Here is a 14566-nt window from a genome sequence, read left to right on the forward strand (position 1 = left end):
AAGAAATAGACCTTAATATCCAGAATTTTGTGCCATATTGTATGAGATTGCATTGAAGCTTATTGGGCCTACATTCTCACTGTTCTTTGGATTTGTTTGCCTGTAATAATTCTTACTTTTAATAACTAGTCCCATTGTTCTAGTTGAAGTAGCTTGAAGGTAGCCTACAAATTAGATGAATCGTCTAATCATGTGTTAGTCAGCAGGAGGAGTTATGAGAAAAATCATTGGCTGTCAATGAAAAGAAGAGGAGCTGATTTCTCAAAACACATTTTACTTTGTCTGTAATTTTGTGACAGCTTGTCAAACACATGTCTACCAGTATTGTATGAAAGACTGCTACCAAGTTAGCTGTTAATGTATGACACTAATGATGCCACTTTCATTGTAATTATTGTAATAAAATATAATGTGCAGTATGTTACATATTTTCACACATGACTAGTCAACATGCATTCATTTTGCTTGCAGTAATTTAATAATTAATCTAAGACATGTAATTCATATTACTATGAAATATGTTTTCATAGTATTAAACAAATGTGACATAGGGGTTAGAATAGCATGGTAAAACGTTATTATTATTTTTTTATTTTAAAAAACGGGAGTTTTAGAAATAAATATATTTCGAGTTTCTCCTCTAATATGACCCCCAGTTTGCCAACTTTATGTGTAGATATAAATAAAGAATAGGTAAAAATTGAAGAACATTGTAGCATAAATAATTATGATATTAACTGAAACAAGAAACACACAGGAGTGCTTTGTGATACTTAACAACCGCTTTAGGGAATGTGGATATTTTTCCCAACAGAGTGAATCGTCTTCTCAGCGACTATCTTTGGTCCATTGATTGAGTTGTTTGCGTAGACTGACTATAAGAAGGTTGTTTGCACGGACCTTTAGCGACACCGTGTGACGACTCTGTTCGATCCAACCCTATACCTATTGAAAATAAACATAAACTAATTCTGTTGTTGAAGCAGTTAGTTGTTAGATATATCATGGGTGCAAAAGTAGATGTTATATTTGATGGGGAAATCAAATAAAAAGATACAAAACAACAGAAAGGGGACCATGAAATCAAAGAATCGTATTGGTCAGATGGAACGCATGCGTAAAGACGCTCCACTTTCTTGGGGATGTTTGTTTTGTTGCCGTTGGTAGGCCGGCAAACTCCTCGTCAATGACTTAAGCGAACACAGCACCGCCCATTCGCCCGTGCTTGCGAGAAACCCAACGTACTCGCTGTCAAATCAAGCTAGTGACCACATCAGCTTGGAAGCGTCCGCCGGCTCAGAGACTGCTGGCTCATCTATCGTTAGCTTTTGTTACAATTCGATACGGTTTTATCGATAACTTACACGTTTTGAGAACTGTTATCATATTCTGTCGTGATTTGTTGATCTCATCTTTGCTTCCCGCTGACAATGGCTGATCCTAAATACGCAAACTTGCCTGGAATTGTAAGTGGCTAATGCTAGCAGACAGATTAGCTATATTGCTATTTGGCAACGCTAGCTCCAAGCTGTGGCAGCCAAGTTCTCCAACGTCCGTGTTGTTGACTCAGTTGTCTTTTTACTGTCTGCAGTTACAATATAATCAATAACTGAATATTTTGAGTTGCTAGCTTTTCTGGTAATGTGGTGTTGTGTGATATATGATCAAAGATGGTTTGTTATATGCGTGTTGTTGAATGGGCCGGGGCGTTGGCCAGGCTAACGACAATAAACGGGACATCTGATCGTTTAATAATAATGTTAACCTATTTGTTTTAATAGGCCTTTAACGAACCGGACGTGTACGAGACCGGTGACCTTCCAGAAGATGACCAGGCTCAGTTTGAGTCGGTAAGTGGACGTGTTACATTCAGTGGATTTGTCAAGTTGCAGGTTGCACTGTTACTTGGCTAATTCGCTGCACACTAAGCTAACCTAACTAGCTAACCAGTGTTTATACTTGATATTTCGGTCAAACTACTGATTTCCTCATTTTGTTCAATGTGCATTACACCTACCACAAATAAATATCTCGTCATGTAATGACTTGCTTTACTCTTACTCAACATACATGGCAAAAAACTGATTACAGGTTTGCAGGACTTTATTCATGCATTAGTTATGCACAAGTAGTCTGATGCCACCTAATTTTATTTACTGAGCTGTTATTTGTGATGTTTAAATTCAACAGAATCCCTGCATTTGTGTTGCCTTTACTAACTGTAGAACACATTTATAAATGCTCTTTGTCTTATGTCAAAAGTTGCAAGAAGGCATCTACACTTATTCATTGAGACTCATGAAGTCCAGAGGTGGCTATACACTAACTTGTCAGTTTATTAGGTACACCCAGCTAAAACTAATGCAGTCTAATATAACAGTCATGCAATCAACACTACCTTCATGAAGGTTTTAATGTTCAGTATTGTTTTAAACTTTATTCATTTTAGCTGGGTGTTCTTAATAAACCCACAAGTAAGTGTATAAACAATGCTTGACTTGATGCTTTATGAATCATTTGTAATTCATAAGAAAAATATAAAGTTTTCAAAAAATTATGTAGGAGTATATTTGGTTCATATTTAATTCCAGATATCAGGCTGCCTTTTTCGACTTAATGTTTAACATATCTTCCATATGTCATGCATATCAGTATAGCTTATTTACACATGATCTTTAACACTAAGTCATCTGGATTCAATGATGGCATTGCTAGAGTTCAGTCTTCTTTAACAGTGCTGTCGAGAAATGCTTTGTAAACAGTCAAGCTATGCTAAACCGACTTTGCTTTAAACATGTCTGGGCTTTTTACTGACCAGCTGAGTGAATCCTAATTGGCATTTTCCCTTCCATGTGTCCACATTCGTTCTTCCCATACCCTTGCCCTTGTTTTGACTCTTCCCCACCCTTCCTGGGACTCTAGTTTGTACAAGTAAGACTGGCTGCATTTTACTCTCGGCGAGCTTAAAGCCATGCTTTTTATGCATGTTTTTTTGAAAATCTCATGTCCACTTTTCCTACCTCTATTGACTGGGATTAAATGAGAAATACATTAATGAAGTGACCTTTTTGTGCTCTGTAATTCATCAATTTTTGATTGTTTTGAAGTGCAAGAAACTGATTCTTTTCCTCCTATTTGTGTTGCTTATTTAAACTTTTCAAGGACATAATGTTGATGGCTCTTCAGTACCACTAAAATTCACGCTTTCACTCTGTCATGCTTTGACAAAGCAGTGAAGGCTCAAGTCTGTGTCTGTGTGAGTGTGAGGCTCTGAAAGGAGAAAGAAAAGTATTTGTTTAGTTGTTTTAGACATTTCCCTTGTTAACCTGTCATCATGCTCTAACAACTGCTTCCTGGCTAACCACACTATTCTGACTAACTAGACATTTTTAAGGCCCCTGTATACTGTGTGATAACATGTTGGAGGTTCATCGCGTGTTATGATAAAAATTTGAGTCGCTGTCTGCGTTAGATATTAATTTTGAGACATGTCAGATTGTTCAATGAATAGCTGGTGAATCATAGCATTATGATGTAAATAGAAAATAAATGCAAACAAAAACAAGCTGCCAACTTCACTTTAATATTGTGAAAATGCAATTAGACAAAAATTAAGCTTTGGCCGTGGTCTTGGCGTGGTCTCATGTTATTTTATAATAAATAGAAGTTGGCTCAGTATGTCCCTAATTTCATGTCATATTGTGATGATTGGTTTTTTAATGCTTGTCATAGCGACAATCATGTTGAAAATTTGGTCACAATTTTTAACACTGTCATATCTTTTGATGCAGCCTTTCTTTGTCATAAAAGATATTCCATTTGTTTGGGACAGCCCAGAATCACACTGTGTACAGGGGCCTTAACTTGGATATACTTCATTAACTGCTATACTTCAGTCTGGCAGATTTATTTTGTATAACTACATGTTAATAAGAATGATTTATGATCGATATCAATCTCTGTAATAGAACACATTTTAGATTTGTCAGGCCTTTTAGTTTTCTTGACTTTTAGGCACCCTTAAACCACCAGTTACCCTTCATTCTGACTCATGATTTTTTTGTTTTTAAACACCAATCCCCTACATCCATAACATAATGTTGTGAGACCTACAATGCCCTCCATGAGAGCATTTGGTTACACTGCATTATAAAGTACAACATGGTGTCAAAAAGAGAAAGTAACTTGGTGGTGTTAATGGACCATCATACCACCCTGATTCGGGGAAGAGAGAAAGAACTGGAGACATCACAAGCTCTCTGAACAGAGTGTCTCCAGGGTTTTTAGCAGCAATTCTCAGAACACTGCTTTCTTTCTTATCTTTCCCCGACCCTGGCCAACTGTTCCTGTTGTGTGCATGGCATGTGATAACCACATTAATCTGTGTTGTGTCTCTCTCTCTCTCTCTCTCTCCCTCTCTCTCTCTCTCTCTCTCCCCCCTACTTTTTTCTCTCCCTCTGTTCTTCCATTACTTTCTCTAACTCTCTTTGGAAACCCAAGGAGCTGGTAAGAGCCTGACTAACTCTCCTCCTCTTCCTCCACTCCCTCCTCTTCCTCCTCCCCCCCCGACATCAGTGTGTGTCTTGTGTTCTGTGTGTTTTGTTGGTCTGTCTTTTTATCCAAATCTGTGTAAGCCTGGACTCATGTCATCTATCTGTATGTGTCAGTGGTGTTTTAATCCTACTCATAGCCTCTAGTTCATCATTTTTGATCACAGGGAGGTGTTGATCAAGTGACAGTCTTGTGTAATCCCCCAAAATCACTAATCAAAGAATCATCATTTAGAAATGTGAACGTAGTGGCTTCTAGCTTTAGTTTTGCCTTTTTCATTCATGTTAACTTAGTAGATGTATGCCATATTAGGTATATAATTTCGTAATGAGTTACATATTTTTACATTGAGAAACCTTAAGGTATTCTTTGTCAGATGACACAATCAGGCCTCGACATGGCAGTGAAATCTAATTTTACTGATCTGTCTCTTGCCTGCTATTCTAAATTATGTTGAAATCATCTGGTTCGCCCCAAATAATGGCTGTGAAGCTTTTGCAGATTTTCATGATTCATGGCCACAATTTGTGAGGGTATCAGACCTTGGTGAGCGATTATGCACCCATGGGCTCAAACGCATAATTCAGTATCTTTGAAATCATATTTCTGGTGCAATGATCAAGTGTAGGATTTCCTCTCAGATCTTACCAACCTGTCAACATATTTCACGTCTGCCTTGGGCTTCGAGCCTCTCTGCTCACTGACTCCGTAAACCAAGGTTCATTTTAAGTGTTTGCTTTCTCTATAGTCTTACATGCCCTTTATGATTTTTTGTTCATGTTTGTCTGACTTTATTTCCTGGTGTTTCCAATGACAGGAGGAGCTCTGCAGTGACAGCGTAGAGAGGATTGTGGTCAACCCCAACGCAGCCTATGACAAGTTCAAAGACAAGCACGTCAGCTCTAAGGGACTTGGTCAGTTTCTAATGAATGAAAAATCACATTTAACTTATCTATGAATGTTAACAAGTGTTGTCTGTGTATCTAAAGCAGGATATACTTTATTTCTCTGTGCCATCGACCTCCATTGTTGTACACAAATTATTACAAACACATCAATTAGTCAAACTGTTGCGCAGGGAGAGAAGATCCTACATTAGAATTTAACATGGGCACAGTGGTTTATTTTAAGTAGATCCCGTATACTAATTTTACCTGGAGCACTGAATCTGCAACTGAAAATAGTCCTCAGCAAATATATATATAAACTACAGAAAACAGTTGTTCAAGAGTTTTAAGTTGTTGAAAATGAAAATGTACATTCATGACTCATTTTTAAATTTACATCTTCAGTAGGAACAAATGGGATTGGGACAGGATGAGGAAGTCAGGACTAACACAATTGGTTTTGGTTTCTTTATGGGATTTGTTGACAATAACAAAACTATAGAATATCAACAGCCTTATACATTTAATAACTTATTATGGTAACAGAAGTTAAACAGAAGGGCAGCATTGCTATGAGTGAGGCTCAGGATTGAGAGTCGCCAACAAATACATTGTGTATAGTAACTATTATTATCATAAACCATTCCTTCATCAACATGCTTCACAACTCTCATGCATCACACCATCCTTTATTTTCAGATATCTTGCCTTTATCAGTGTCATGTCTGTGATGGTTTTGCTGTTTCCTTTTATATATCAGTCATGTGACTAAATAATCACTGTAAATATTAAGTAAACAAAACAACATTGCCATCATCTTTTCAGAATAGTTTTCAAAAAATACAGTATTTAATCTTAATAGAGACAGAAATATACAAGAGAATTATGAGTGACTATAAGACTCGCAAACAGCTTCTGTTGCTTCCAAATTTTGTGTTTTCCATTACGGCTGTAACAAAACTGATCCATGCTTTTGTTGATTTAAAACCCTAAATCTTGTTCTGGCTCAGTCTGAACCTCACACTGACTGCAGACTGCTTTTTTTTTTTTTTCTGTCTTGATTTCTCTTACAACCCATTTGTCTCCTTTTCACAGACTTCTCAGACAGAATCAGTAAAAGCAGACGAGTGGGCTATGAGTCAGGAGAATTTGAAATTGTGAGTACCCTCTATTCAGCAGAAATGCATCACTTCACTTTTTATTCTTTTAGAAGGTGTTCCATTTTGAGGGTAAATCCACTATTGTGGTTTTTATTTCACTAACTACGTGTGTTTTGTGATAAACTCAAAGTGTCTGAGATGGTGTTGACTCTCTGCTAAACCCACTTTATTGTTGTGTAACATTCATACCATTATTTTCCCTCCTCTCTTGTTTTTGTTAAGCTTGGAGAAGGCTGTGGAGTGAAGGAGACGCCACAGCAGAAGTACCAGCGCCTGGTGAACGAGATCCAGGAACTCACCCAGGAGGTGGATGCCATCCAGGTAAACTGACAGCAAGACAAGCATGTACTCAAGCACACTTCTCCCGTGTCCATGAGACCTGGCAAGGGATGGTACACACTGATTATCCAGCCTAGTTAGAACAATTTCAGAAGTTTAGTATTTATGTCTGGTTCTTACTGTTGCACAGTTCTTATTGAGAAGCTGATCCAAAGCTCAGTACGGTGTGTGCACTGAAGCTTTAAATTCACTCTGAAAATGAGTTTTGATTAAAACCAGTGCAAGGAATTGCATTTCCGACTTCCAAAGACCCCACAACCCAGAAACTAATTAAACCTTGGCTGTCATTAATTCAAATGCACACAGAGCAGGGTCTGTTGCTGTATGAGTCCAGCACCAAATTCCAATTCAACCCATGAACTGGCAGTTTCAGTGACAGCATCTGGTGGTTTTGAGCTCATGCAGGTCATACTCTCAGAATATGAAGGGGGAACAAGCTGTTTTTCTGCCATAGTCTCTAAATTTAGACTTATGAAAGACCTTGTGGCAGTTGACATGCTCCAAGTGATGTGTTCTAACTGTAAAAGTCACAGACTGAGTGCTTGAGTGAGAACTGTAATGTAATTAATTTACACAGGCTACATTGACGGAGAAGTAATGGCATAGTTTCAGTTAATTTATCATTCAGTGATCACACCAGAAATCTGACTGACTGACAAAGTTGTGTCAGACAACAGATGAACATTACTTCATGAAATTTGCTTTGTCATTACTACTACTGCTACATACTGTAAATTAATTTCCTGCTGCTTTTCTGGGTCCAGGTTGCATTCATTTAATTAACCATATCATCACCAGCCGCGACAGCTTGGCTAGTATAGTTTTCTTTGCGTGTCTGTGTGTGTGTCTTCATGCCAAATGTGGTCCCCAGGACAGCTATTGTAGCGGGAACTTTTAAATATATAGATGTGTAGTTGAGCAAGGGGTTTGGAAGTAGGAAAGGGGCCATTGGGCCCCCTCTTTACGCCCCTGGCCCGCATTTGTTTTAGGCCATGGATCACTGTATCCCGGTTTTATTCATTCCTGTTTACTCTAAGACATCAGATAAAACTATAAACCATCTTGCTGAAATCACACCAGCCATGACATCAACATGTTTATGTTCCGATCCATGAGAACTCATCAGTCAACCGCTTGTCTGAGTCCAAGCAGAAGTAAACGGAGAAATGAACTGGATTGGTTATTTATCTTGGTTATCTGGCAAGAAGATCTTTTGCTGTTAGCTACATTAGCTAATCCAGATCCATGTTAAAAATACTGGAATTCCCATTTAATTCAGCTCTGTCTGAAACATAATGTCAGAAGACATGCTCTTTAAATGCCTAATACAAGAATGCATGTACGTTTTCCTTTTTTGTTATTTGGTAACGGACATATGTTCTCTGTGAGCCTGGCTGGCACAGACAGACTTCTAGTCCTCGGTTTCCTCAACCTCTGCATTGCTGTTCCAAAGAAAAAAAAAATCTTATCACTGCTTTCTAGTTACCATGGTGTCCTTTTTCTTGCAGGCTGCTACAAAGGAAACCAATGCAGAGGAGCGCCTGACCCCCGTGGTACTTGCCCAGCATGCAGCCCAGCTCAAACAGCAGCTGGTTTCTGCCCATCTCGACTCACTGCTGGGACCACAGGCACACATCAACCTGGCCGATCCAGATGGAGCGCTGGCGAGGTGAGTGGAGAGGAGGGTGGCAAGACAATAAAGCAAGAAGACAAGCATCTGGACTCTGAAACCTGATGCTACAACCTATCAGACTCTGACAGAGTGATGAGCTAGTAGGAAGAGAATGGATGGAGAGAGGTAGAGATCAACAATAGATCGTCAGAGAGAGTAGCAGGGGAATTAATTTCACTGTCCTGTGGACTATAACTCTTATATAAGGAGGGAGAGATAAGGAAAAAGCAGTACAGCTGGTATCAATTGTCCACATTACCCCTCTCAATCCAAGTGTAGCACTAACTAGGGAGCACAAGAACTGATGGATTGAGAAATAAAAACTGGACAAGGTGAAAGATTAAGTGAGAGAAGGGATAGAGGGAGTAGAAACATGTCAGCCCAACTGAGCGTGAGGGAGGGGAGCTGATGATAGAGAGGGAAAGAGGCCGTGACACAAGTGAGGGATGAAAACTGTTCCAAAAAGATCCAGGCTCACATTGACCTTGAAGTTTACTACAGAGCGTGTAAAGACTGGAAGTAAGAGAGAAGGAGGAACATAGATATGGCAGCACATGGGGCTGATAACAATATTGAACATATAATCCTTTTGTGTCTCCCTTTCCCTCCATCCCGCAGGCGTCTGCTCACCCAGCTGGAGGCGGCCAAGGGCAGCCGTGTCTGCTCTGCAGGAGACAGCAAGCCGACGGCATCAGCCAAGGGCCCAGATGGAGTGGTACTCTATGAGCTACACAGCAGACCAGAGCAGGAAAAATTCAACGAGTCTGCCAAGGTAAAGTGGAAAGGGAGATGGAGGCAGCAGAGTCAAGTGTCTGGGATGAATGCACGCACAAAATGAGCAAATGTTTCAGCGGTATGATCTCCTCAACGTGTTTTTGTTTTAATTCTCATGAGAGCAATGTGAGAATATTTGATGGCAATAAACAAGACAAAAGGCAGAGAGGTATGTGTGTGGCTGTGTGTGTGTGTGTGTGTGTGTGTGTGTGTGTGTGTGTGTGTGTGTCTTTTGGGATATTGTTGTCATTGCCAGCCATGTGTTGCCTTGTTCCGTCCCTGTAGATGGCGGAATTGGAGAAGCGTCTAGCTGAGCTGGAGATTGCTGTTGGCTCAGGATCAGACAAGCAGGTACACAGAGACTCACAGTCTTTCCACACATACATCCGCTTTAATGCTTTTCTGTCTCATTCACACTAATTCTGTTTATCTCCTTTGCTGTTTCACTCTCACACCAGAAGAATTTTCATGCTTCTTTTGCTGTGTAGCCATCCACACAGTGACACTGAAATAAAATCTTCCACTTGGTGTATATAAATTATGGCGGTGGCTTCATTGCCGCGTGTTAAAATGTGCTGTTCCTCTTTGTGTTTATGTTGCAGGGACCTCTGAGCACTGGCGTACAAGGAGCTAGTTTGATGGTAAGAAGTTGACCGCTTTCTTTGAAATACACTGTGTGTGGAGTTTGTCTGTATTCATAACTGTGTGTCTGATGTGCAGCCAGAGAACTGGGTCATACTTCAAAGATGACATCAGCTTCCTCCAACTTTGTTTATTGCTGCTGTGCCAATAGTAACTTATATATATGTGTGTGTGTCTGTGTGTGCTTTTTTTTATCAGGACACCATAGAGCTCCTGCAGGCAAGGGTCAGCGCGCTGGATTCTGCTACTCTGGATCAAGTGGAGGCAAGACTGCAGGTAACTCATTCCCGCACAGTGTGCAGCGCAGGGTTAGGGGGGAAAGGGAGGCTTTGGGTGTTAATAGACTGCTCAGTTGCAATTTGATTATGTTCTGATTTGTACAGTATGTCTCCGATAGAAGCCTTTTTGTTTTGAAGGAAAACTGAAATATTTCAAGCAGTCTGTCCGTTTTGCTCAGTATTTCACATGTTTATGTTCAGTATAGAGATACATGTGGGATGTGCCAGAGGGAACAGCTAGCCTAGCTTTGGCAAAAGTTCTGCCCAGCAAATATAAAGCTAACTTCTATATGCGATGTATCTTGTCTATCTAACAACTGTAAAAAGAGAAAACAGGACATAGAACTTTCCTTTGCAAGCCGTTTCATGTACACGTATTAGTATCTACTGTAAGTTGCTGGCTAAAAAGAATCAAAGTGGATAAAGTTTTGGGGTTAGTGGAAAGTATATTTCTCCATTTCAATAGCAGCAGTGCACATATATTTTGTTCATTTCCTTTTTTCATTTTATGGTGATGGGACATCACTTGACAGCGGTTAGGCAGTTTACTGCAGTTTAAGTACTACAATTCTTTGTCAAACAACCTCACACGCTGGTGGATCATTGAAACTTTGGGAGAGAGGAGTACATTTGCTTTGTGGTGAAATACTGATAAATTTCTTAACAGTTGGAAAATGTCACATTGCCATTGGGTTACATGTGGTTCAGCCATGAAACACTGTCAGTTTACCGCAGCATTGACAGTTCCCTGATCAGTTTTGTTTTTCTTTTTTATCTATCTGAATGTCCTAAAATTACATCTCTTGCAAAATCATAATAAATAACTTTTTTTCTCTCCCATTAGAGTGTCCTTGGCAAGATGAATGAGATTGCAAAACACAAGGCAGCGATTGAGGATGCTGATACACAAAACAAGGTTGGTAATCCCTGTATATCCAGGCAAACTAAGTGCTGTAATCATCCCAGATGCATTTATACTCTGTGAGTGGAAACTCACAACTTCCATACAGTCCACCTGCAGTTCATTGCCAAGCACTTTCAGATGGAAGACTCTCCTGGCAGATACCTGCAATCATAAGAGCTGAGATGTTTTTGTCAGAAGTTGTATAATATATCCATCAATCTTTTAGCCTCACATAAATCCATTTTGCCAGTTCTCTCTGAGTGACAAGGAATTCATTTTGAAAACCTCCACTAAGAATTTACAAAGTCAAGCCATCCTGAATTTCTATCATCAGGCAATCAGTCTTTTTGCTAGTTTGTTCATTTTGAGACAGTACCTCAGATCCAGCTGTAGTATCTGCATGATGTCCTGGAAGATGTTTTCATGTGTCTGTTTTAGGCATTAACTGTTAAGTGTTTTACCTTTAATAGGCCAGTAGAGGGCAGGTCATGTTAATTTTATTATTAGTATGTATGACAAAGTAATTCAAAGTGGTTTCATTTTAATTTTGAGGTTACTGTACGTGGTTGTCATAGGCTTTGAGAAAATACTATAATTATAGTTTACTGAATAGGAAGTGAGACATCATTACTTTTAAAAAGAATTAGAATAGTACAAAAGCATGCTGTAATGTGAGATTATATATAATGTCATTGAACCCTCAATAACTGGGCTCATGTCTTTAGCCATAAAATACAAGTGGAATTGGCAAACCACAGTTTGAAGGCTGTTTGTAGCATCAGCACTTTCCAGTGTATCGGTATGTAAACTGAGTGAACAGATGGTCTGAAAAAAGTTGTAATGAGGGCAGACCTCGAGTTGTGTGAGATGTATTTCTAACCTTAGGTACCACACCATCGTGGAGTGTTTGAATGTAGGTGTTGATGTTAGTCATAAAATGCAGGTGGGCAGTCCCCTGCTCAGACGTAGACTACATGGCAAAATTGTCATAGTAACACTGTGTTGATTATATACCGAGTTGTATGAACTCTTTAATAAGTGTACATTTATATCTTTTACAGTACAATGAGTAGCACATCATTGCACTCTATGGCAAGTCTGTGGCCTTTTATAAAATGAATCTGTCCTTTTAGCTGGATGGATTTTTCTTGGTATTGAATATGTGTGTTTTCCTGTCAGGTGTCGCAGCTCTATGACGTGGTGCAGAAGTGGGATGCCGTGTCCACTTCTATACCTCAGGTGGTGCAGAGGCTTGTTGCTGTTAAGGAGCTGCATGAGCAAGGTAACACACAGGAACTGAAACTGGTTTATAAGGTTGTAGCTGTAGACTTTGTTCGTCTCCTCACATAAGTCCCTAAGTCATGAGACAACATTAGTTATTGAGGTGTTTGGAAGTGGGGGAGTTTACTGTCACATCACTTTACTCCATAACATTAAATGAATGTACTGGTGTTGAGTAATTGGTTCATATTGCAAATATTGTAATAATATTGCTCCAGGGGCAGATTTCACCCCAGTAAGGATAATAACAATGAAAACTTGGATAATTTATGTTCCACTCTTTTATGTGAGGGGAGAAGAACCTTGAAATGACACCCATGAGAGTTCAAGGAGAGGATGTATGTAGGTTAGTGGGGGTGGGGAGTAGCATTAAAGATTCAAAATATGTAGGATGTAGAAACTGAACATAACAGGGTGTGAACCCGGATCATGTTTCAAACAGCATTCGTGCTGGGAAGTAATACTTGGCTTGAAAGATTTGCATCCGCAATGGGGACGTCTGTGTGTGTGAGACAAAAGATGAAAACTAAGCGCAAATGGGATTCAAACGGATAATGGAATTAGCCTAAACCATGCCATTCTATTATAACAAAGGGCAAAAAATCACTGAAAGGGAGACTCAAAATGGTAATAGAATTAGACTAAATCTTGCAGTACTGTTAAACACCCCCTTGGGGAGAAAGAGATGCATGATATTATATATCACATTATCATCTTTTTATTATTTAGCACATGAAAGCAGAACCTTGGCATTAATAGATTATATTGATAATTCATTTCTGAGAGCTGAAAGAGGTCATTTATCATCCAGACTCTCTTTGCACCGATCTGTCACAGTCTGCAGCTGAAGTCTTCCTCGCTCAATAGGGTTTAGCTGCAGTGATTTCTTTCTTCTCTCCTGATGAATGCAAGCAAGCAAAACCAAATACTTTGTTTAATCTTTCAAGCAGTCATTCATCAGTTTCAGATTAAAATTGCATGTTTCTACTCTGCTTCACTTTGACTAAGAGCAAGAACAACATAGCATTTTTTTAAAGCACAAATGTTTAAATTTGAGAAATAATACTTTGTCTTACTTATTTCTCCTCCCTCTCTCTCCTCTCCTGCCTTTTTGATTTCACTTTGTCCCCCTCCCCATCTCCCTCCCTATCCTCATCTCATAGCCATGCAGTTTGGCCAGCTGCTGACCCACCTGGACACCACTCAGCAGATGATCAACAACTCTCTGAAGGACAATAACACCCTGCTAACACAGGTGGGAAGTTCGAGCTCTATTGAACACGTGAGACAAGATAAATATTTTAGAATGCTATTAGAGTGAGGAACTTCCTTTTGACCACTTACATCTTCATCTCATGTGTGAGCTACAACACCCATGGGAGCACTAGGTTGAGTATAACTGTTAAATGAGGCCAGTGGAACTGCATGTTTGTGTCACTGGTAGGTCAACAAAAAAAAGATGGCTAATGGCAATCAGAATCGTGTTGCAGGAAGTAATCTCTTCATCTACTTCAGTGTCTGCACTGCATCTATTAAATTGAATTTGCATACAGAAGACAGATTTATGTAAAATATATTTAATAGGACTGCATCTGTTGATTATTTTTTATCATCAGTGTTTTGTCCAAACAACTTAATTCAGATATTTAATTTGCAATGATAGAAAACAGAACATTTAAAAGGCTCTATTGTACACTTTTACATGCAACTTTCCCTCACAGCTTTACTTCCTTCTCTCTTCATCTCTGTCACTTCTTACCTAACTTTTTGTCCCCTCCCCCCAGGTCCAGCAGACAATGAAGGAAAACCTGGTGGCTATAGAGGAGAACTTCGCTGCACTAGACCAGCGGATGAAGAAGCTCTCCAAATAAACGATGGCAGAGTTTGGGCCGGTCCAGGAGAGTGAAGAACATGGACAAATAAGCGTTGGCTAGAGAGCACAGAGAGGGGATTGGGATTTAAGGCTTTCCTTTCTGGCTGTCCCCCTCTCTTGCTCTCTACTCCTGCCTCTGCCTTTTTTCACAAAGTGGAATGTTAGAAAGTTGGAAAAGACGGAATGACAGAAAAAAAAAAAAAAG

At 39.5% G+C, this 14566-nt stretch overlaps 1 protein-coding gene across 3 annotated transcripts; it reads left to right on the forward strand.

Moving 5' to 3' along the window:
* The first annotated feature begins 1243 nt into the window (after nucleotides 1–1243).
* Nucleotides 1244–14566, forward strand: dctn2 (dynactin subunit 2). 3 transcript variants are annotated; one of them, XM_022748268.1, is made up of 16 exons: nucleotides 1244–1466; nucleotides 1782–1850; nucleotides 2923–2931; nucleotides 4501–4506; nucleotides 5369–5465; nucleotides 6534–6595; nucleotides 6821–6919; nucleotides 8446–8606; nucleotides 9228–9381; nucleotides 9669–9734; nucleotides 9986–10024; nucleotides 10224–10301; nucleotides 11148–11219; nucleotides 12387–12489; nucleotides 13652–13743; nucleotides 14273–14566. In XM_022748268.1, the coding sequence occupies exons 1-16, from the start codon at nucleotides 1431–1433 to the stop codon at nucleotides 14357–14359; spliced, it is 1230 nt and encodes a 409-aa protein (XP_022603989.1). In that variant the 5' UTR covers nucleotides 1244–1430; the 3' UTR covers nucleotides 14360–14566. The 3 variants fall into 3 exon arrangements, with proteins under 3 accessions (XP_022603989.1, XP_022603990.1, XP_022603991.1); XM_022748269.1 differs by lacking the exon at nucleotides 2923–2931; XM_022748270.1 differs by lacking the exons at nucleotides 2923–2931; nucleotides 4501–4506 and having other exon boundaries at nucleotides 1245–1466.

Source organism: Seriola dumerili, unplaced genomic scaffold (genome assembly GCF_002260705.1).
Source record: "Seriola dumerili isolate Sdu_G_001 unplaced genomic scaffold, Sdu_1.0 BDQW01000121.1, whole genome shotgun sequence".
NCBI lineage: Eukaryota > Metazoa > Chordata > Actinopteri > Carangiformes > Carangidae > Seriola > Seriola dumerili.

Coding starts and splice junctions, on each gene's coding strand:
- dctn2 (XM_022748268.1), top strand. CDS start 1,431: ATGGCTGATCCTAAATACGCAAACTTGCCTGGAATT. Junction 10,025..10,223: donor TACAAGGAGCTAGTTTGATG/GTAAGAAGTTGA, acceptor TTTTTTTATCAG/GACACCATAGAGCTCCTGCA. Junction 13,744..14,272: donor ATAACACCCTGCTAACACAG/GTGGGAAGTTCG, acceptor CCCTCCCCCCAG/GTCCAGCAGACAATGAAGGA.